General features: G+C 46.4%; 1 protein-coding gene across 3 annotated transcripts; it reads right to left on the bottom strand.

The window, feature by feature from the left end:
* Positions 1–149: 149 nt before the first annotated feature.
* MRPS25 (mitochondrial ribosomal protein S25) lies at positions 150–22,097 on the bottom strand. 3 transcript variants are annotated; one of them, XM_032303581.1, is made up of 6 exons: positions 21,833–22,097; positions 16,413–16,519; positions 9,522–9,609; positions 8,074–8,834; positions 6,569–6,769; positions 150–1,320 (listed from the first exon to the last, which is right to left on the bottom strand). In XM_032303581.1, the coding sequence occupies exons 1-4, from the start codon at positions 21,964–21,966 to the stop codon at positions 8,642–8,644; spliced, it is 522 nt and encodes a 173-aa protein (XP_032159472.1). In that variant the 5' UTR covers positions 21,967–22,097; the 3' UTR covers positions 150–1,320; positions 6,569–6,769; positions 8,074–8,641. The 3 variants fall into 3 exon arrangements, with proteins under 3 accessions (XP_032159472.1, XP_032160071.1, XP_032158763.1); XM_032304180.1 differs by having other exon boundaries at positions 6,569–8,163; positions 8,270–8,834; XM_032302872.1 differs by having other exon boundaries at positions 6,569–8,834.
* Between the last annotated feature and the right edge of the window lie 1,079 nt (positions 22,098–23,176).

Below are 23,176 nucleotides of genomic sequence, written 5' to 3'. Positions count from 1 at the left end.
CCAGGACTGCTCAGAGACCGAGAAAATAAAGTAATGGTATTTTGGTATGTGCAAATATTTCCAGTATGTTAGCCATTTCCTACCTGGTTTCTTCTTATCTGTTAATCACAGACAACAATAGCAACTAAAAGACTAGTAGGATCCTTTCCTGCGATAAGAAATGTTTTAATGCCTTTTGATGAAGCAGATTTTGGAACAATCTTTTAACCCAATTTGTATTTAGAAATTCTCAAAGGGCAAAAAACAGAGTTTTATAATGTCAGAGACTAGTATTAAACAAAACTAAAAGAACCTAAGAAAACAGTATGTGTGTATATATATTAAAAATGTCCTTGGAATTAATAGCTACTAATTACCAGGGTAATAATATTAGCACTTTCTAAGCACTTCTTATCAATGCGTAATGTTAGCAACATCTTGCCCCTGGGCAGGACAAATGGAAAACTGTATATGTCTTTTGCCGAAATGCTAATAATTTCTGTGAAAACGCACTAGGGTACAGGAGACAATCATTTATGTTTAAGAAGAGATGGCATCATTCCTAATTGTATGCACACATTGGTGGTGTTGAACTAAATTCCTATGAATGAATGAAAATGTGGCTCATCTGTATCGTGCAGTAAGTGGGAGTGTGGAGGCACAGTTGGTGGTGACCCGAACTGGAAGCTTCCTCAGCTTTTGAGTTGATGACGCTTGTCAGCTTCCCTGACCTCTGGTTCTGGTCTGTGACGGGCATCTGCAGGCTCCTCCAAACCCGGGGCTCCTTCTCATGACTGGTTCTCAGAATTGGATTACAGCCAGACATTAACTGCCAGCTCGTGCAGCAACTGAGAACATCCCCACATCACCTCCACCACTCACGGCAGACAGAGCCTTCTGACCAAAAAGTGCAAGGTGGGCATTTTGAACCCAACAGTAATTCCTGATTGCAGTCTGGGGCAGTTGCTCGTTGTTCAGACAGAGGAGTACATAGGCTCCCTTCTCACAGGGTTTCCATTCCAGACGTCTCCTTGAGAAGGGCTGTATTCCTGCAGCTCACTCGATGCTGTGAGGGGATTCGGGGCCAGGGAGTGGGGGGCGGTGCAGGATTTTGCTGCCTGGCCAGGGTGGTGGTGGTGGTGGTGGTGGTGGTGGTGCAGCTGAATGGAAGGTTTCTCGGTTGACCTTAATTATCAGGGTTTTCCAGAGTGTCTCCAGACTCAGCGCTTCTGTTGGCAGTTCTCTGAATGGTACTGGTACACCATGCACTTTGATTCCCCCAGGTGTGTGCCAGCAAAAAACCCTGGAGCATTTTAGGTGATGAATGCAGAAGCAAGCTACCTGCTCTTAAAAAAACAAAACAACAAAAACACAACAGGAAAAAACCCTTAACTCCCAAAGTTATCTTTTTTCTCTTAAGTTATAGCAACCATCGTTTACAAGAACAGAATGCAGTTATAAGGAAGTTCTCTCTAGAGAAGAGACCCATAAATTCCCATGGATGCGAGCAGCGGGCATTTCCTGCTTGGGAAAAGTGCCATGTCCAAGACCCGGTCAGGTATTCTTCATTTCCTTTCTGTATAGCCCAGATTAAGGAAACAGTGAAAGTGAAATTTGCGTCTCCCAGATCTTTTGATCACATGGTATCCAGAAAGATCCCAGTGCACTTCCCCCTGCCTCTCAGGCACTCTCAGCCTGGCTCAGGCCATCAAGGTGGGGCCTCATGTGCTGTGTGGGTGCCCGGCCGGGCACTGCCTTAAGACAAACAGAATGCTCTATGCTGAAGCGTTAGCAGCACTTTGTGAAAGTCTAGTGGGAATTAAGTGGGGACAGTATCTCCAACTTCTAAATTCCTATTTGTTTTTAAGTGTATTATTTGTAGTTCTTGTCTTGGAAGCAAATTTTGTAAACAGTAAGGGTGCCCATTATAAAATGATGGAAAGAATTTTAATTTTGTCAGCTTAAATTTTTGGTTTTCTAAATTTGATTTAAATTTCAAAATTAAGGAAAAAAGAAAAGAAAATACAAAAAACAACTAGCCAGGACAGTGCAGTTAGGGCAGGTCTGTTTCGTTTCTGCTCAGGAAGGATTTTAGCAGAGGCTATTTTCAACTGTGTTTATGTATCTTACAAGCAAGTTGCCTCTTTTCTGTTCTTTTCATTTTTTAATGTAAGCGTGTCTATTGATCACACAGGAGTTCTCTGGGATTACATGCTATATCACATCTCCCAGATCTGATTTTCGGTGTTGGGGAAAAGGCCCACCCCTTCTTCCTGGGGGTGGCCCTAGGAGTCCTATGTCCATTCAGCTTATAGACTCAGGTTGCCATCAGATACTGGGACAGTTTAACCAAGACCTTGATTGAGGTCCCGACCACACCACTGCTGAAGGATTTTGGACTAGAGGTGACATCCTGCAGAAAAACTGAACATGTGGGTGAGTGAGTGCTGGACCCTGGCAGGACAGCCCTGGAGAAAAATCAGTTTGGCTTAGAGGGTTGTTGATTCTGACCTGATCCTGCCTCTTGAGTCCCCTCGCTGATGGTGGCGGATTGCAGTGGACCATTTTGGCCTTGAACACTCATTAGTTTCCCAGATCCTCTTGGCCTTACTTTGAAGTAGCCTTTCCCTGAAGATCATGTTCACACAAGCTGATTTCTTGCTGCCCCAAATCATTTCACACTTTTTGATAGCAGGTCCATCCCATCTTGTCAGATTGGTTAAGAGAAGCCCAAAGTCCAGAACTTAATTTAAAGGGATCCCTAGCAAATACTGAGGTTCAGCTTTCACAAGGCTTTACCCCTCGTTTATAGTCTATGAGTCTAGATTTAGTTAGGAAGGCCAGCCCTCTACTGAGAGTCTCTGAGTGAAATAAGCCAACAACAGATTCTTCAGCACACAGCCTGCCCACATGTCCCTTCTGCTGGCCTGGCCCTTCCTCCCTTTTGAGGAGGGGTCCACTAGTGAAAGGAGGTGGCAGCACACATCAGTGCTTCTTGATGAAATGGGCCCTTTTCCAGTGGTATCTCAGATAAATGCTAGACAGTTGTATGTTGAAACTGTGGAGGTCATTACATAGAATCATAAAACAGGACAGGAAGAGACTTAGAAATAAGTCCAGATTACCCAAACAAATGATACTTTCTAAGTTATTCCACCCTTCTGATTTGCAGTTTGTATGTGTGTCTGTTGGGGGTAACCATTATTTATTATCTAACTTGTGCCATGAGGCTGTGATTGGGGTTCTTTAGGGTTTGGGTTTTTATATTTAATTACAGGTGTAGTCACTTGTTGTAAGAGGTTATGTAAATGCCCTCAAGAGGGACTGTCTTCTAGCTTGTCAGTATTAAATGTGAACTCTGCTCTGAGGCAGTTGCCCACCAGCCACGGTGAGAGCGACGGACGTACCTACTCCTGGGCTCCCTGAGGCGGTGGCCACACGCTGGCTAGAGGACATGGTTGCAGCCACAGCACAGACTCACTCAGCGCTTTCTGCCTGTGTCAGGGACAGCCACGGCAGGGAGCTAAGAATCAGAAGGGCTATACCTAATGCTTTTATTTTGGGGGGGGGGGGGGGACACATCCTAATCCTTTGGGGGAATTTCCAATAGAGCAGTCTTGTTCCCCAGCCTGCCCTCTGCCTGTCCTCAGCCAGCCCTTGGCTATGGATCCTAGTTTCAGGACCTGATCAGATCAGAGTCCAGAAGCTTGTCACCCACTTGCTGGTAGAAAGGGGCTACAGCAACCCACTACAGCCCCACTACATGTACAGTGGGGCTGTAGATGACATTTCAACTCTTCTCTTAATCTAGGCCACGAAAAGTCATCTTCTTACCTTCACTTTCATCCCAGCATTGGTGTGGCGGGGGGAGGTGGATAGTGCCCTTGATATCCTAGAAAGGTTGGAGCAGGCCGGGCAGATGCCCATATGCTTCCTTTGTCCCCCTTCCAGTCTAGATTGTACGGCTCTTTGAAATGTCTTAACTTTGATGTAAATTTGTAAAGCCAAGCCCTCCTTGAGACAGACTGGGTTTGGGTCTTTTGTACACAGGGTTCTGGACATCCTCACGTGTGGCTCCTGCCGGCACACACTTGTGTGTGTCCAGCCCTGGGGTCCCTTCAGCGGCATTGTGTGTGTACAGATTTATAGGCTTGTATGACTGAATGAATGTACATGTGTTTATATCTTCTATATATGTACAGTGTATATAGTGTGTGTATGTGTACATAGATGTATATTATGTATACAGACATGTAGCCATGTATCCAAAGTTCCCTTATGTTTTAAAGAGAGTCTATGATAGAGTTGCTAAAGTACATTGATGTGGGTGTTCCAAGGTCCCTCAGCAGGATGGATTTGCTGATATTTTAACTCCATTTTCCTTTGGGTGAGCCTGGCTGGGAAAGGCCATGAAGACAGAATCTCCATCCTATACCAGGGAAAGTTCCAGACAAAAGGTCCTGACAGAAGGACATTGCTATGTATTATATATTCTCTAGATTCACACAGTGGCCAGGAAGCTAGAAAACCATTTATCCTAAAGTCAAGAAAACTAGGTGGGGAATCTTTGACCTGGTTGCCGCATGCCTGTTTATGGCCTGACTAGAAGGAACTTGGCGGCTGGAGCTGTCGGCTTTCCCAGGTACTCACTCTGTTATGTGGTCCAGAGATCAGCCTCATGGTCACAGATTCAGAACGGTCCATGTGCTAGGGTCTGCTTCCCAGGTCTGTGCTTGCTCTGGACTTAGCCATCAGCGGGCACTGCCCTGTGACTCAACAGATTCCCATCTCTAATGCCAGTTGAAAAAAATCTACCAAATAGTCTTTTAAAATAAGCATGAATAAGATAACTAACTTATGGCATAGAAGTTACAAATTTTAAATCACTTCTCTAACTGTAGCATGTGAATAAAATCCACTGACATAAATCCTTTCTATAATTTAAAATTCTCAGATAAAATGGCATTTTAATATGGCTATTTGTACCCTTAAAGCTACAGATGCTAGGCCTATTCTGATTAAATTTCCCCCGCCAACTGGGCTTTAAACTGAGACACAGCACTCGGGAGCCAGGGCCCAGCCCAGCAGAGCTGCTTACAGACCTGGGACATGGGGCCTGCCTGGCCAAGGGCTGCAAGCTGGCCCGCTGAAGGGAGTCCCCAGGGAACTGCAAAAACACATAATCCACAGGTTTTCTGTTTTTTGTTGGTGGTGGTGATGGTTTGTTGTTTGTTTTTTTAAATAAGCTACTGAAATAGTTTGTAAACACTTCATTGAGACCATAGTACTCAGTGCCTTTTGTGAGACCCGTGGGTCATTTAGCCTTCAGCTTCCCCTCTATTGGATGTTAAAAACAAACAAACAAAAAGCTCCTGCTGCTTCACTGGCCTCATCCAACACTGCTTATTTGACCCTTGCCCCTTGCCCTTGCCTGTTGTGACAATCATGCTATGGAAGGTGGCTTTCCAGTTAAAATATAAGAGGAAGCTTGACAGTCTCTAAATGAATCTTCAAAATAAACATTTTCATTTGGGGAGGGTATATTTTAACAGCAATCTAATTAAACTCTGAACTTAAGAAGAGTATCTTGGGGGTGGGGAATTCCTGAGATACTTTTAAAGCCCCGCTAGGCTTTCAGTTCTGAAGCCGATAATCTGGTGTCTCACTATTTATACATGCAGCATAGAAACAAATGCTGTAAATATTGGGAAAAAATGTTCGGCAACATTTATCAACTGACAGACTGATAAGCTTCATATTTGGATAACATTTGGAAGTACTAAGACTTTGGGGTTACAAATGGCTTGTCTTAGGATCATATACTCACTCACCATTTTAACGACCAGAGCATCCCTGGACTCAGATGCTGCCGCCACATACAACCCAAGTGCTGGAATATTTTTCTACAGTCTCTGTTCTCCCCATTCTCTTGTAAACCAGTGTTCAACTAGTTTTATAACTGAAAAGCTGCACATTTTTTCATAGTACAAACCATAGTTTTTACCTGTAGTTTGGACCTCTCTGTTAAAATATAACTGCATTACCGCCCTTTTAAAAGACATCTGTTAAAGGAAAATTCGGGTGTTAGATTTCTTGGGACCGTTTCTGTAACCACCATATAGAAAATACTGTTTATGCCATTACATTTTAATTCCAGGTTTAAAACCTGTTGAAAGCTGTGGCTTGAAATCAGCTTTGTTTATGTGATGGCATTTAAAAAATAGCATGTTCTTTTTAAACTGAATTTTATATCTAATCAGTGTCTTCAGTCTTGAAGAAGAATTTGCATTGTTGTGTTTGTATATAGAGTATTGCAGTGCATGAATTAGCTTTATGCATTTTATTAAATGCTGTTTCAATGTGGCATTATTGTTGTGGCTTAATACTACTACCTAAATAAGGTTTATACTATTAAAAAAGTGGATTAAAGACTAAATGTGCATCTTCTCATTTCTTCTAACAGTAAAAGCAGTAACGCCTGATCCCCAGGGGCACCACATTCTCACCCAAGTAGGTGGTTGGGGAAGCCCCCTGTGATCAGAGCGCCACGGCTTTCCACTCACCTTAGCCTCAGCCAGAAGGGCCTTACCTCTCAGAGTCCATGTGCTGGCCCACTGGACTTGTAAACACCTTTAGGAGAAAGGGTGTGGCCATTTCCGGTGGAGAGGCCCTTGGTGTGGAGGTCGAAAAGCCAGGCAGCCGGTTCCAGAGCAGAACACCCTGGGCTGCCCGACGACACCGGCTATCAGCACAGATGCTCCAAAGCCAGGCCTCACACCAGCACTGCATCCTGTAAGGGTAAGAACTATCCAGAATAAAAGCATTTTCTTCCAGTTGTAGAAGTTGGAAAGAACTTGCTCAGTGTGTCACGTGACCTCTCACTTTACTAGTGAGGATTCTGAGGTCCAAAGTCAGATTCTTGGCAGAACCCACCAGGCAGCCAGACAGCTTTAAAAGGCCCTGCCAGTTGTACTCAAAACCAGTCACTTCAGAAGAACAAGGTCTAAAACCACATGAACATCGTTTCTGCAAAGAAACAGATACCAATTCCTCAGAGCAGACTTTTTTTCTCCCATTCTTATAAATTTTAAACCCATCTTTCATCTTTTACCATTACTAAACTGAGACGTTAATAAAAGACAAAGGTTTAAAGAGATAACCGTGCCCCCGGTCGTGCTTATTTCAAGTCTCTGTAAAGAGAAGGGTGGCACGTCCCATCAGGCACTAGACCCTTCTCTCTAAAGAGGATCTTGTTTCCAGGTCAGCAACCTTTCTGGGCCCCTGTGGGCTTTGGGTGGAAGGAGTATTCCCCTAATGCTGGCTCACTTGCTGTGCAGACCAAAGGGAACAGACTCTTTCTGAAAAGCCCTAGCAGCTGAGACCACAGCTGTGCTTGGCTGGGCGCGGTCATTAGAAACAAGACAGAACGATTACAGTGAAGGACAGATTTCTGTCTCTGCTCATCCTCCACAGTGGAAAAGGTGGGCCGGGTGCCCTGTGGTGCAGACCTGTGATTAGACAGAATCCTGGTGAGCCTGCAGTCATCCCAGAACGCACGGCACATGCACACGTGCGCCCACTGGCCAAGCCCCTGAATGCCAGTCTGATGCAAAGTGACAGTAAACCACAACCTGAGCATCAAATGTAAAAGAAGCCAAACCCCTCCCAATGGGCTGACCCCCAACATTTATATAAAACACTCTGGTTCCACATCATTTCCCATGGCCATCTACCTCCTGACCACCCCCCCCGCCCCCTGCAAGGCAGAGTCCCCATGTCCACCTCCATGGCTCCCCGGGCCAGCTGGTCCTTAATTTAGGACCTGCTAAACCTTAAGGTAACCAATCCCTGAGGGCTCTGGTGTTGCCTGAGGGCTGAAGCCAGCGTCACTCAGTGACCATAGCATCCATGTCCTATGAGGAAAGAACTAGGCGGACGCTCCATAAACCCTTACCCTCTTCCAAACCTTACAAAGGCCTGAGTGAGCAGGAGCGCAGACGGAGGCAGCTTCCAACCCCAGCCCTCAGAGCAGGGCCCCAAAGTCTCAACCAGCCAGCCCCTTCGCCTTTACCCCCTCATGGTCTGCAAACCTACCTGTGAGTGGGCCCCAGGGCTGGGGAGAGGCGGCATCTGGTCTCATCTGTGCCTGTCACGGGGCCTCCTATGCCACTGGCAGCCAGGCCTCTTGGGAGGAAAGTGGGTTGGCTTCAGTTTAAAAGGTGAGCGCTGATGCAAGGCTCGCCCTGGGATTTCTGAAAAAGCCCAAAGAGCCTGAGTGGAAGGGACTTACACTGCGAACCACCTAGCTCCAGCCAGATCCTACCAGATCCAACCCCAGCAGCTCCTGACTCTCCTGAGCAGGGCCTAGAAGAAGAATCAAAGCCAACAGGAACCAGGAAGGGGCAGTAGGACCAACACAGTGATGTCAGCGGGCTGTGGCCTTAGACCTTCCCCATCCCCACGCAGGCCTTTCTCCCGTGCCCTTCGGACCAGACACACACCACTGTGCTGGAAACCAGGAAGCCTTTTATTGACCTGATAGAGCGGAGATACTCCCCCCGACCCTCCCATGTCCTTTCACACAGGCATCTTATGGCAAAGAGTTTTTTCAGAGTCCCTCCAGGGACAGAACCAGGGGCTTCCCTGGGTGTGGCCTGGGGCCTCAGTCCTGGGTGCTGGCCTTCAGCATTGCTTTGTACTTCCCTGTCAGCTCCTTGGGTAACGGTACCAGGCCTGGGCAGGGGACTTGCCCTTCCACCTCGCAGATACACTCCCGCAGGCAGTACTTCCGGGGCCCAAAGTGGGCTGGGTGAGAAAGCTGCTTTTTCTCCTGCTCCTCCTCCTCCAGGGTTTCCCTGCCAAAGAGCACAGACAGCAACTAGGTGTGGAACAGCGCTCTGAGCCTCTAGGCAACGTGGGACTTCTTGGCCAAGTGCACCCCATCAGCGGCCAGAGAGACCTGGCTCTCCCGTGCCTCTCAACCCCAAGGTCTATCACCCCTTCCCCCCGGGCCTCCCAAGTCACTGGGCCCACACAACAGTGGTCAGCCTCCCTCCGGCCTAGAGGCAGCTCCAGCTCTGAGTCAGCACAAGGTCAGGAGGAAAGGGCCTGCAAAGGCCTCTATGTGCTTCCTCCAAAACGTACTTTCTTGGCTTCCCTCCCTATCCTCTTTGCATCCATGTAAAGAAAAAGGACAAATCCTAACACATACCGGGCTTAGACACCCACCAGCTCCTAGGAGAGATACCAAAGAACAGGTGGCTGCAACCGCCCAGGCAGGTGTCTCCACAGCACCTCAGCTTCCCATGGAGCTGAGGACATAGGAAGGTCTCTGACCCAAGACCCAAGGCAGGGAGGTTGAGCTCCAATAGGCTCCGTGACTTACAGCCACACAGCTGGGGATGTGGGGAGCAGCAAAGTCCGATGGAATGGCCTCTGCAGCTGGCGCACTCTGGCTGGTGTGTGCCCTCCTGACGCCCGTTTTCCTCCCTCATTCCGTGCTGAGACATTTGCTCCCCTCCAGGTCAGCCCCAGCAACTTACTTGTTCTTCCCCAAGATTTTTTTGATGTGCTCCATGATCTCCTTATTGCTCTTGGTCTCCACATCCACAAGTACCTGCTCCCCGGAATCTGGAAATGGGAAGAACAGGGGACAAAAAATGCTAAGGACTAGGCAGCACACTCCTCAGCCTCAAGTCACGATGACCCGTTTGCTTTTAGTGGTGAAGCATTTTCACAAGATAAATATGTTTGTCTCTCTAACCCATAATGCTACCCTTTCCACCATATTTCTTTAAACATAAGCAAATCTGAGGTATGTGTAAAAGCACACAATTTACTTACTTTTACTTATTTGAGAGAGAGAGAGAGAGAGCACGCACATGCATAAGCAGGCATGGGCAGAGGGAGAGGGAGACACAGACTCCCCATTGAGCAGGGAGCCTGACACAGGGCTCGATCCCAGGACTGACATGATAACCTGAGCTGAAGGCAGACACTTAACCAACTGAGCCACCCAGGCGCCCCATAAAGCACTTATTTTAATGGAAATTTTAATGGAAATAATTTTAATGGAAAGCAATTTTCCATTTCCATGTTCACAATAGAAGAGTCAGTATCATTAAGATGACAATTCTTCCCAAACTAGGCCATGGATTCAGTGCAATCTATAAAAATCCTAGCAGGTAGTTTTGTAGAAACTGGTTAAGTCAAGTCTCAGATTCATGCAAAGGACCCAAAGTAGGCAGAACAATTTTGAAAAATAAGAAGATACGAGGATGTTCATGTTTCAATTTCAGATTTCTTATAAGCTACAGCAACAAGACAGTGTTGGTATTAGCCTAAGAACATACTACAGAGCAACAGAACAAAACTGAGTAATTTTTTGGCCAACTGTCGGCAAAGATGCCAACACAATTCAACGAGGGAATGAATTGATTTATACCTTTACTTCACAGCATTTTAAAAAAAAAAAACAACCTGAAAATGGATTAGAGACTTAAATGTATGAGTTAAAACTTCAATAAAACTTTTAGAAGAGAACACAGGAAGTCTTCATAGCCTTCTACACAAAGATACTTAGGTATGACATCAAAAACATGGTCCATTAAGGAAGTAATTTGAGGGGCGCCTGGGTGGCTCAGTGGGTTAAAGTCTCTGCTTTCGGCTCGGGTCATGGTCTCAGGGTCCTGGGATCGAGCCCCGCATCGGGCTCTCTGCTCGGCGGGGAGCCTGCTTCCTCCTCTCTCTCTCTCTCTCTGCCTGCCTCTCTGCCTACTTGTGATCTGTCAAATAAATAAATAAAATCTTTAAAAAAAAAAAAAAGGAAGTAATTTGATAAATTAAAATTCATCAAAGTTCAAGTAAAACTTGTGTTTCAAAAGATATTAAAAGCTGGGTCACCTGGTTGGCTCAGTCAGTAAAACATGCGACTCTTGATCTCAGGGTTGTGCTTTTGGGCCCCACATTGGGTGTAGAGAGGACTTAAAAATAAACAAGCTTAAAAAAAAAAAAGATACTAAAAGCTTGGACTAGGAAAAAATGTAATGCATACACCTGATAAAGGACTTGCACCCCAACTATATAAAGAACTCTCATAACTCCTTAAGACGATCCAACTAAAAATACAAAATATTTAACAACAAAAATTAAGTTAATAATTAGCACATAAAAAGATACTCTTCATCCATCATTAGTCATTAAGAACACACAAATTAAAACCACAGGGAGGGGGCACCTGGGTGGCTTAGTGGGTTAAAGCCTCTGCCTTTGGTTTAGGTCACGATCCCAGAGTCCTGGGATCGAGCCCCACATTGGGCTCTCTGCTCAGCAAAGAGCCTGCTTCCCTTCCTCTCTCTCTGCCTGCCTCTCTGCCTACTTGGGATCTCTGTCTGTGAAATAAATAAATAAATAAATAAATCTTTAAAACACACACACAGGGAAATATTGGAGTGGCTCAAAATTTTTTAAATGGGTAATGCAAATGCCAGTAAGAATACAGAGTAATGGGGCACCTGGGTGGCTCAGTGGGTTAAACCTCTGCCTTCGGTTCAGGTCATGATCTCAGGGTCCTGGGATCAAGTCCCACATCGGGCGCTCTGCTCAGCGGGGACCCTGCTTCCACCTCTCTCTGCCTACTTGTGATCTCTCTCTCTGTCAAATAAATAAATAAAATCTTTAAAAACAAAAAAATGCAGAGTAACTGGAACTTTACTACCAGTAGAAATGCAAAATATTACAGCCACTTTAGCCAGGGAATACACAGAAAAAAGAAAGAAAAAGACTGGAAAGGAAACAGAACTATATTTGCAGATGGAATGACTGTGTATACTGAAAATCCTAAGGAATTTAGAAAATAAAACCTACTAGAAATAAGTGACTTTATTAACAGGGCTGCAAAATACAAGGCCCACGCACAAAAATTAGCTGGACTTCTGTAAAACTGTAACCAAACAACTGGAAAATGAATTGTTTTTTAAATACTTTACACAGTAGTCACAAAACATATGCAACATTGTTAAAATGCCTGTTTCTCCTCAAAATGATCTATAATGTAACTCCAATCAAAATCCCAGCAAGCAGGGTGCCTGGCTAGCTCAGTCAGGAGAGCACGTGACCCTTGATTGCAGGGTCCTGAGTTCAAACCCCACATTGGGCATGGAGCCTACTAAAAATAAAAAATTAAAAAATCCCAGCAAGCTTTTTTCTAGAAACTGACAAGCAGATTTTTAAAGTTAATATATAGGGTGCCTGGGTGGCTCAGTGGGTTAAGCAGCTGCCTTCGGCTCAGGTCGTGATCTCAGGGTCCTGGGATCGAGTGCCGCATCAGGCTCTCTGCTCGGCGGGGAGCCTGCTTCCTCCTCTCTCTCCCTGCCTGCCTCTCGGCCTACTTGTGATCTCTCTCTGTCAAGTAAATAAATAAAATCTTTAAAAAAAAAAAAAAAGTTAATATATAAATGTGGGTGCCTAGGTGCCACAATCAGGTAAGTGTCCAATTCTTGATTTTACCTCAGGTCACGATCTCTGGGTTGCTGAGATCGAGCCCTGCATTGGGCTCTGTACTCAAGAGCGGAGTCTTCCTGGGATTCTCTCTCCCTTGGCCCCTCCTACCTCCTCACACACTCTCTCTCTAATAATTAAATAGATCTTTTTTAAAAACTTAATATATAAATGCAAAGAACATAAAATTGCCAAAGTAATTTTGGGGGGGAAAAAAAGTTAATTTAGAACTACCTAATCCTAAAGACTTACTATAAAGCCACAAACCAAGACAGTATGATATGAGCCCAAGGACAGACAGACAGATCAGTGAGAGGATGGACTCAGAAATATAAAGTGATATTTCTGCATGATAAAATACACATAACAAAAATTACCATTTTAACCATTTTAAAATGTGTTACTCTGTAGTTTTTATTCCCTTCACAGTGCTGTGCAGCAATCACCATTATATAGTTCTAGAACTTTCTCATCACCCCAAACAGAAACCCTACACCCATTAAGCCATCACTTCCTACTCCCATCACCCCAGCTCTAACCCGACAACCACTTCCATCCCTATGGACCTGCCCATTCCAGACATTTCATATAAATGAAATGATATTATCTGTGGCGTTCTGTGTCTGCCTTCTCTCACCTGGCTGATGTTTTCAAGTTTCACCTGGGTTGTAGCATTTGCTGGGACTCTGTGCCTCTTCATGGCTGGTAATATTCCACTGAATGGGGCTATATCAAGTTTTGCTTACCCATTCACAGTCGACTGAGTTTTGATAAAAATGCCAAGGAAACTAAACTAGGGAAAGGAAGGGTCATTCACCACATGGTGCTAGAACACTTGAGTATCCCAAACCTAAAACCAAAAACAAGCCTCAGTCCCTAGCACACTTAATCCACAAAGAACTCAGCTTCTAGCAGAGACCCAAATATGAAACCTACAACTATAAAACTTCTAAAGGAAACAGAGGAGAAAATCTTTGCTTCCCCCCCTCCACCCCCGGAGTAGATGCAGACTCCTGGACATAAAAAGCAGGAACCATTAAAAAAATAAAAACAAAACACACACACACACACCAAAAAAAAAACCTGACAAGCTAGAGTTCTTCCAAGTGAAACTCATGCTCTCCCAAAGACCCTATCAGGAAAAGCAAGCCAAAGGCTAAGAGAAGAGTCACAGTGCACCTATCTGGCCAAATGACCTCACCCAGAATAAAGAAAGAACTCAGTAAGAAAACACACAGCCCATTTTTTTTTAATGGATAAAAGATTCAAATAGACTCTGAAAGAAATCTACAAATGGCCAATAAGCACATGAAAAGATACGAGAAAATGTAAATTAAAACTTTGATGACCAATGAAAGGCTAAAAATATTTGTTTAAAATTTAAAATATCAGTTAAGCATGGGACTCTTAGTTTCAGCTCAGGTCATGATCTCAGAGTCATGAGATCAAGCCCTGTGTCAGGCTCCATGCTGGGCACGGAACCTGCTTAAGATTCTCTCTGTGCCTCCGCCTGCCCCCCACCCCGACCCTGCTCATGCTCTTTTAAAAAAATAATTAACATGGTAAAGAGAATGACTCTAAAATATGTCCCTGTCCTATCCCCCCAGAATGTGTGATGAGGTCATGGCAAAAGGAGCCATGCAGACATGAGACAAGTTAAGGCCTGACGTTTGGGCCCATTCTCCTGGATCATCCTCCCAGATCACGGCCTAAATGAATCCCATGGAGAACCGATCCTGGTATCAGTCCAAGCAAGGGGCGCATGACTATGGAAGGCCGGCCAGACAGGCCATGTTGCTGTCCTTGAAGATGGAAGAAGGGGCCACAAGCCAAAGAATGGGGGTGGCCTCTAGGAGCTAGAAAAGCCATGTGAATGAATTAGTCCCTGAGCCTCCACAAAGGAAGGCTCTGCTGACACCTTGATTTTTGTCCATGTTGGCCCTCTACAGAAATGGAAGAAATGTGTGTCACTGTAAGCCACCAAGTCTGTGGTAATTTGTTACGCAGCTGCAGGGGACACACAGGTAACCGTGGGCAAGGAAGGGGAGCCACCAGGGCTCCCAGGCCCTGCTGACAGCAGGGCGAGACACGCTTCGTTGGAGCAGCAGCTCAGCAGTGTCTAAGAACGTTACATACTGAACCGAGGGCCCCATAGCCCTGCCCCGAGGGGAAGAGTCCCTAGGTCCACAGGACACCTTGTGCAGGAAGATGATGAAGCACGCCATCTCGGAGGAGCCAGAAGCCAGAAGTGGCCGACAGCCACGGAGGCCTTCCTGGGGGGAGCAGCCGGCCCACAGTCCTGAGGTCTGGGGCCTCGACGTTTAGGCCCAGCACGGAGTGGGAACGTCCTGCAGGGGGGTGGCCCAGCCTGGCTCAGGCCTGCGCCACCATGAGGCGCCTCCCGCCAGAATTCCCTCCTCCTTCCTCTCCGAGAGATGTCCGACCTGCTCTGCCATCCGAAGACTTGCCCTGCCCTTCCCTCCCCTCGTCGCCAATAAATCCACTTCTAACTCTGCCTTGGCATCGACCAAAAACCCCAGTGTCAGCAACGGGGGAATGCAAATAAACTGGTCTCTTCCTACATCTCTTGGCACTAAAAATGAATCACCTACTTATACACGTAACAGATGAGTCTCAAAAACCGGAGGAGTAAAGGCCACATGCCACAGAATATATACCACGAAACTATTCACGGGAAGTTCAGAACAAAAGAGATCTAAAGAGAAGTCCGAACAGCGGCTGCCTCTGGCAGAAGGGGGGAACTCTCTGGAAAGCCACATGGGCAGACTTTCTCGAGTCACAGAGATGCCCTATATCATCACTTGGGAAGTAGGAACACAGCTACTTAACAATCGCCAGAATTCATCAATTTATGCACAGAAGACCCGTGTGTTTCATCACAGGCAAACTGTATCTCAATAAAATTGTGTAAAACGCAAACACAAAATACCTACGCAAAACTGCTACCACACCACCATCCTCTTCATCCCCCTGGCCTCACTCCAGGTTTCCTTCACAGCACTTACGCCCTGGCATCCTGCCTGGGTAAGCTTCTTGTCCCTTCTGTCTCCTCCAGCTAGGATATCATCCCTACAGAGGGCAGAGACCTTCGTCTCCACAGCTCCTGTCACCCCAGACACTGGCTTGGGCCCAGAGGCCACTCCATACATACGTGCCGAATACATTTAACAACAGCATCATTCTGCTTCCTGAAGCGATTCCCAAGCTACACTTGAATTGGTTCTTGTAACCATGTAAGGCAGATGTTGGCCCTTCCCCTGAGAAACAAAGCAACGGGAACATAACTGGCTCAGGGTCACAGTGACTGAGTCGAGAGCGGGGCCAAACATCCGGTCTGACCTCCAGGCACTGAGCCCAACAGAACCGAACAAAAATCTGCCCTGTGCTGGTGGGAGGAGAGCATCGTGCCAGTGTGCGCTCTGGAGAGGACACACAGATACAGGCACTGCTCAAGAGGACACGGCCAGCACTGAGTGGACAGCTGGGGGAGACAGAGAAGGGCCAATGGAAGGGGACAGGGAGGGCTTCCTGGAAAAAGTGGTGCCCAAGTGGAGTCTCAGAAAGATTTTAAAAACCAATCAATAAGCAAACAGCAAGGGGATTTCCAGCAGAGGGACCAGCAAGAGCAAAGGCAGCAAAGCGAAACGTTGCCAAAGTGTGGCAAGGTTATTTGGAAAAACCAGCCCTACACTGTGAGGCACGTAGAAAGACGTGGGGGCAATAGGAGATGGGGCTAGAGAAACAGGGCAAGACTCCAGACCTCAGAGGCCACTGTGTGCCACGGTCCAAAGCCAGTAATGGAAGTAAGGGACGTTTGCAAGAGCTCGGATCTCAGCTCCCACAAGCGCTATGGTGGGAGGAAGGGACGGGAGGAAAGACGGTCCCAGCCTCAGCAGAGGCCAGGCCACACTCACCCAGATAGAACCTCAGGAAGGGGGACGGCGTCATGTTCTTAAACATCATGATCTGGACCCAAGGATTTTTGTACTGGATCTGAGGTATGTTGAAAAACACAAACTTCCTGCGAAAGGGAAAAAATGACACCTGTGAAACAGAGTTAACTTGAAATACTGTGCACCTGTGTATGTTTTGAGGGCGATAGGGCAGAACGTTCCTCCAATTCTCAGCGGACCCTGGCCCACGAAAGGCAGAGAAAAGCACGCATCAGGAATTGATTAGTATATTCTCCTAACAGTGGGTGTCAGGACTTGTGGCTTGTCATTTGAGGGAAAAAACATCGGTATCCCTGCCTCACACTGTACCCTAACTTAAAACTCACTGAGCGTGGGTTAAGCCGCTGCCTTCAGCTCAGGTCATGATCTCAGAGTCCTGGGATCGAGTCCCACATCGGGCTCCCTGCTCAGCAGGGAGCCTGCTTCCTCCTCTCTCTCTGCCTGCCTCTCTGCCTACTTGTGATCTCTCTCTGTCAAATAAATAAATTAAAAAAAAAAAAAAACTCACTGAGCAAAAAAATAAATGTAAACATAAAAGTATGAAAGGTCTCAGGTCTTGGTTGCTGTTTAGACAGGGGTATTTTCACTCCTAAGCAGAAATTCATCAAGCTGTATACTTCATGTAAATTGTACTGTAATTTAAAAATAAATGAAAGCAAACATGGAGAATACTTTTGCAATCTAAGAGCAGGGAGACCTTTAAATTTAAGTTTAAAACACAGATAAAATAGGACCACCTTAAAACTTATATGGCAAAATTAACCAGAAACAAAATCAACATTTGCCAAGCCAGAAGAAAAATGTAACGTAAGACAAAAAGGCTAATTCCTTTGATAAAGTTTTACACATCATTAAGATTTACATCCAGGGGCATCAGGGTGGCTCAATCGGTTAATTGTCCAACTCGTGATTTCAGCTCACATCATGATCTCAGGGTCATGGGATCGAGCCCCACATTGGGCTCCACCTCAGCACAGAGTCTGCTTGGGATTCTCTCCCTCCCTTTCTGCCCCCGAGCACTCAGTCCAATGCACACTCTCTCTCTCTAATAAATAAGTAAAATCTTTAAAAAATATATTAAGTTCTGGGGTGCCTGGGTGGCTCAGTGGGTTAAAGCCTCTGCCTTCAGCTCAGGAATGGTCTCAGGGTCCTGGGATCAAGCCCCACACCGGGCTCTCTGTTTCAGCAGGGAGCCTGCTTCCCCCTTTCTCTCTGCCTGCCTCTCTGCCTACTTGTGATCTCTGTGTGTCAAAGAAATAAACAAAATATTTTTTTTTAAAAATTAAGTTTTACCATTCAACCAAGAAAGCCACAAATAGGCAAAAACCCAAATAGCCTATCATCTCATGAAGAGATTCTCAATACCTTCCCAATAGTCGTGTAAGTTAAAATAGGATTCTTTTCCACCTGTTAGATTGCTAAAGATTGAAAAACAAAAAGAAGTTATAAAGATCAGGAAATTCCTTAAGAATTGGTTTAACCTCTTCAGAGGTCAATTTGGAACTAGCAGAATATAGAACGCATAGATCTTGACTTAGTGATTTCACTGCTTTTAGACATTTTTACACTTAATGCAAAGACATCCTTTGACAGAGGACTAATTAGGACACAACTACACCTCTGGATCCCTCTCCACCTCCTCTCCATCCTCAGTGCTAACCTACGTGCACTATGAGGTGGGCTTCCTTGACCTCTGACTATGTTCGGTTTGGTGAGTGCTGACAAGATTGAAAGGAGAGGGCAGAGTCAAAGTATTCTTCCCGACACATGTCTGCTGGAGTCTCAGGCTCCTATTAGGCAGCTCTCTCCCCTTCACTTCTGCAAGCCCAGACCTGAGGTCCTGCACGGTTCCTTATCCCCATGCTTGCCCATACCTCTGTAGATAGTCCCTTAATTAAAGGCTCCCCAAATGATCTTAATTTAAATGTGCCCTCTGCTTCCTGCTGTCATCCTCTCCTACACATCAGATGGCAGATGGGTGTGAGTGATACATGGAACAGAAACACAGTCGCCCAGCTTTACCACTTCTCAGCTGTCTGAGCCAGGACAAGTTACTGCTCTGTGCCTCAATGTTTATGCCAAGATGCTGGCCATGCAGGACAACCACCCCATAGTGAAGCTTGTAATTCAGTTCTAAGAAGATGAATTGATACAATCAACAGAAAGTAACTGTGTGACCATTTACTTGGGGAGACTTCCATAACCCAGACAAAGTCTGCAAGCAAAACAAAGCAAAAGCAAAGACAATGATTAACTCCAAGAAAAACAAAAAGCTTTGCAAAAACAAAAAGGAAAAAATAATCATAGTACTCTAATTGGTCGAACTGTGTATAGTGTTCACAAAGTTGTATTAACTTAAACATCGAATATTGTTCTAGCCAAAATTCTGAAATGACTATGCTGGGAGGATGAAGAGCGGAGTAATATGCACGTGTTGGGCCGGGGAATGGCCATGGTAGGGAAAGAGCTAAATTCTCATCTTCCGTGGTGGCAAGACAACAAAGCCTGAAGCTAGGAAGAAACAGCTCTCCAAGTATTTGGCATGGTATTTAACTATGGAAGGGAAACGCTAATGAAATGGTTAGAGTTGTAAAATTTGCTGCCTCTAGAGGAAGCAATGGAGGTAAGGTCCTACTATATGCCTTGCATCACCACAGCCCACAAGGCTGGAAGCTCCAAAGCTGAATTTACCTTCCTGAGCTTATGACACCTCCCCTCAATTCCCACCCCACAGCAGAGGATCTCAACATCATACAAAGAAACCAGGGCATACTCATGCCGGAACTGGTCACACCTAGAACTACTAGGACAAAAACTTGACAGGAATTTTTGTTTGTGTTTTGTTTTTAAAGATTCATTTATTTACTTGAGAGAGAGAGAGCACACAGTCAGGAGGGGTAGAGGGACAGAGAATCGCGAGGAGACTCCCCGCTGATCATGAAGCCCAACATGGGCCTTCATCTCATGACCTGAGCCAAAATCAGCAGTCGGACAGTTAACCAAATGAGCCACCCAGGTGCCCCTCGAGAGGAAGTTGTAAATGGTTCGTGAAACATGGAAACAAAGTTGATAATGGCAGGTAACATTTATTTATTTATAAGGTTTTATTTATTTATTTGACAGAGATCACAAGTAGGCAGAGAGGCAGGCAGAGAGAGGGGAAAGCAGGCTCCCCGCTGAGCAGGGAGCCTGATGAAGGGCTCGATCCCAGCACCCACTGAACTACCCAGGCGACCCTGGCAGGTAACCTTTACTTGAGCACCTGCTGTACATGCCAGACACCTTGGGCATTTTAATACTTGAATCCTCACAAAAACCCTTAGTTTTATAACCAAGCAAACAGGTCAGAAAAGTTAAGTAAACTGCCCTAAGTCACAAAACCAGTAAATGAAAGAAGAGGGCTGTGTGTGGCTGGACTTCAGCCCCTCTTCGGTCACTATCAAATTATCAAATTCACCTAGATCCTGAGGCCCAGCATCTGGGCCTCAGGATCTAGGTGGGATCCTTACTGCAACCAAAAGGCAAGAACATCTGGCAGAGGTGAGCAGGGACCCAGCCCTCAGACACTAAGGCAGCTCCCCACACACCTAGCAGACACCCAAGACTATGGCTGGCCTGGGCTTGTGGTGTACTGGTGTACTTGAAATGGAGGTGATCCAGGAAGGGAGAGCTGACATACTAAGGGTACATGAACAAGCAAAGGCCGGTGGGGCTGGAAAGGGCAAGTCAGGCAGACTCAAACAAAAAGGCACAAAATCCACAAGGGCATACACAGGTGGGACAGACAAGGCTTTACCATTTGGAACAATGAAGCACAAAATGGCTGTTGGGCTCTTATTTACCTACAGCATTTTAAAATACTTGAGCTGCCAAGTATAAGGCCTGCAGGCTTATTAAAATGATCAACCGATCATTTTAAAAACCAGAGATCTATATAAAAATCTGAATTTCTGGCTTCTTGACAAGTCAGAAATTTTCCATGGGGCCCATGGCTAAGCCCTAGCCAAGCAGTGAATGGCCCCTTGTGGCGGGACTTTTTCCCAATCTGAGCGGGTCCCTGGTACTGCCCCACCTCTGCTGACTCCTAGTGTGGGAGGATGGGATACGCAGTGAGTTATGAAGGCGTATATGGATGCCCATTCAACCCTAGAACCAGGTCTTCCAGAAGCCATCAACCCACCTGATTCCATGCAAGCAGGTACAAGTTTTTGGCTTCACCTGTGGACAACAGCTGGCTAGGAGGTAGCTTCCGGCTATCCTGAAGAGCTGTGCAGCAAAGGCCCCTCACCACGAGGGACCATACCATATAGGGAGGACTTTCCCTGTCCCATTTTGATCCACCCCATATACCCAGTCCTAAAGCTTCTGAAGGACAAGACTTTCTTCTTAGGCAGGCACTGTTGAATTCACAGCTCACAGCATGGGACCAAGCATTCAGTAGGCACCCAGTAAATTTATACTTAATACCTGAAAAGCCCACATTACTGCTGCTGCCTCAAGGTTCAATTCAAACTTTTCTAAGCTTCCATTTAAGGAGTTCTCACTCTGCTCCAGGCTGAAAAACCACCTCAAGGAGTTAGGGGGGCGGGGGCGGGTGGCTACACAGCTGACATAATCAGTTACGAGGGGAATCAGTCCTGCAGCTGAGAAGCCGCTTCAGAGCTACCACTCACAACCACTCACTAGCCAGCGTGGTACCTTGGACAAGCAAGTTACCTAACATCTCTGTTCGTTTCTTCATCCCTAGAATAGGAAATAACCATGGGGCTTTTGTAAACATCAAATGAGACAATGCAGAACAAACATTCAGAACCACACGGCTCGGTAAGTGCCAGCAGCTGTTACTTCTTTCAGTACATCCCCATAACGCCTCTGGACATAGGGATCATGCCAGTTTGGGATAATGAGAAGGACCAACTCGCCCAAAGCCAGCACTTGTTAGACTTGGGACCTAAACAGGTCTGTAGCCTGTGGGCCTGGCTCCCCTCAGAGCAGAACGTGCGCAGCTGCTTCCCACCACTCGCCTGCCAGGCACAGGTAGTTAAGGAGGCTCCGGTCTCCCCGAGTTAGCCTAGTCTTCCACCGGGGAGGTAGAGGGAGGTGTGGGGGGCCCTTGTGCTCCGCTCTCCGACCTCAGGCACTACTGCAGCTGGCACAGCGTGACTCTGCTCTCCTCTTCTCGCTGTGAAACCTGGAGCAAGCGGCTTGCTCCTCAGTCTCCTCGTCTGTAAAATGGGGCCAATGGCACCCAGCTCAGGAGGCCAGCCCCGGAATTAAGTAGCACCCAGAGCACTCCAGGTCTCAGCGTTACTAGCACATCTTAACAGTGAGCAGGGTACGTCCGCGCCGCCTGGGGACGGCCTCGAAGGGCTCAGACTGACCTGGCACCCTCGCCCAGCTCCCCGTGCGTGTTGTAGTTCACCGTCATGACCTTCACTGAGTCCTTGAACACCACGTCCCCCTGGCTCAGGTACTGGAGGGTGCGGCGAATAGGGAAGCGGCCCTTCATGGGCATGGCGGCGAAGGGGTCGGGCCGCGGGCTTAGCGGCGAAGAGAGACCCAAAGCAGCCGACGCTGCCTGCCTGACAAATCCCACGCCGCTTCACCTCCTCGGTGGTTTCCACTTCCCGCGCAGACGCACAGGAGACGCCTCCCGGCGGGCAGCGCGCACGCGCCGCGAAGCGGCTTGGAACTTGTAGTCCCGGCTAGCGTTGACTAAGGATTTGGGACGGAGATCCTGCTTGTACATCTTCTGTTTGGAACACCCTCCCGGAACGTTTGCTTTTCACGCTCTGTAAATTAGCCTGTCACCACCCCCACCTCGCAAGGGAAAATATTTCTAAATAGACTTAAAGTCGGTCAAACAACAGAATTACAGTTGGAAATATATCAGGAGAGCTGCGTTCAGATGCCAAGTGGGCTACTAACCTGCTCTTCAACCTCAAATAAGTCAGTTTTTCTCTCTCAGCTTCTCCGGATTCAAAATGAAGTGTTCCAAGTGCGCAACTTCTAACATTTACTACAAAAAGTGATTTGCAAAAGGAAAAAAAAAAAAAGTTTGGAAACTACCCTTTCCTGGTTCACCCACTTAACAGCTTTAGACCACAATTTGTTCATAAGCAAAATGTGGATGAGATGCATTTCTGAAGTATGCTTACTGATCTAAGAAAGTTTTTACTTCTCCTTCACTTTTGAAGGATAATTTTGCCAGATATAGATTTCTAGGCGAGTGGGGGTTTTCTCTCAACACTTTAAATATCTTTTTTAAAGAATTTACTTATTTATTTGACAGAGAGAGATCACAAGTAGGCAGAGAGACAGGCAGAGAGAGAGGAGGAAGCAGGCAGGGCTCAATCCCAGAACCCTGGGATCATGACCTGTGCAGAAGGCAGAGGCTTAACCCACGGAGCCACCCAGGTGCCCTAAACACTTTAAAATTTTTTTGCATGTTCCTGAGGAGTAGTCAGCTATAATTCTTGTATTTGTTTTCTCTGTAAATTTTTTTTCTTCTGGTTTCTTTCAAAAATTTCTCTATCTTTGGTTTATACAGTTTGAATAAGATATACTACATACAGATAGGACGCCTGAGTGGCTGGGAATGTTAAGCCTCTGCTTCTCAGTTTGGATTGAGGTCACCATCTCAGGGTCCAGAGATCCAGCCCTGGATGGGGCTTGGTGCTCAGTGGGGAGTCTGCTTGAGATTCTCCCTCTTCTTGTGCCCTCCC

Source organism: Mustela erminea, chromosome 1, assembly GCF_009829155.1.
Source record: "Mustela erminea isolate mMusErm1 chromosome 1, mMusErm1.Pri, whole genome shotgun sequence".
NCBI lineage: Eukaryota > Metazoa > Chordata > Mammalia > Carnivora > Mustelidae > Mustela > Mustela erminea.
Note: the sequence above shows the minus strand (reverse complement) of the source record. Positions and strands in the feature narration are given on the sequence as shown.

Excerpts from the sequence above, each read along its gene's own strand:
- MRPS25 (XM_032302872.1), bottom strand. The coding sequence starts at position 21,966 with ATGCCCATGAAGGGCCGCTTCCCTATTCGCCGCACCCTCCAGTACCTG. Across the intron at positions 16,520-21,832 it reads GAGCTGGGCGAGGGTGCCAG|GAAGTTTGTGTTTTTCAACA; the intron begins GTCAGTCTGAGC and ends TCCCTTTCGCAG. Across the intron at positions 9,610-16,412 it reads CTTCCTGAGGTTCTATCTGG|ATTCCGGGGAGCAGGTACTT; the intron begins GTGAGTGTGGCC and ends TCCCATTTCCAG.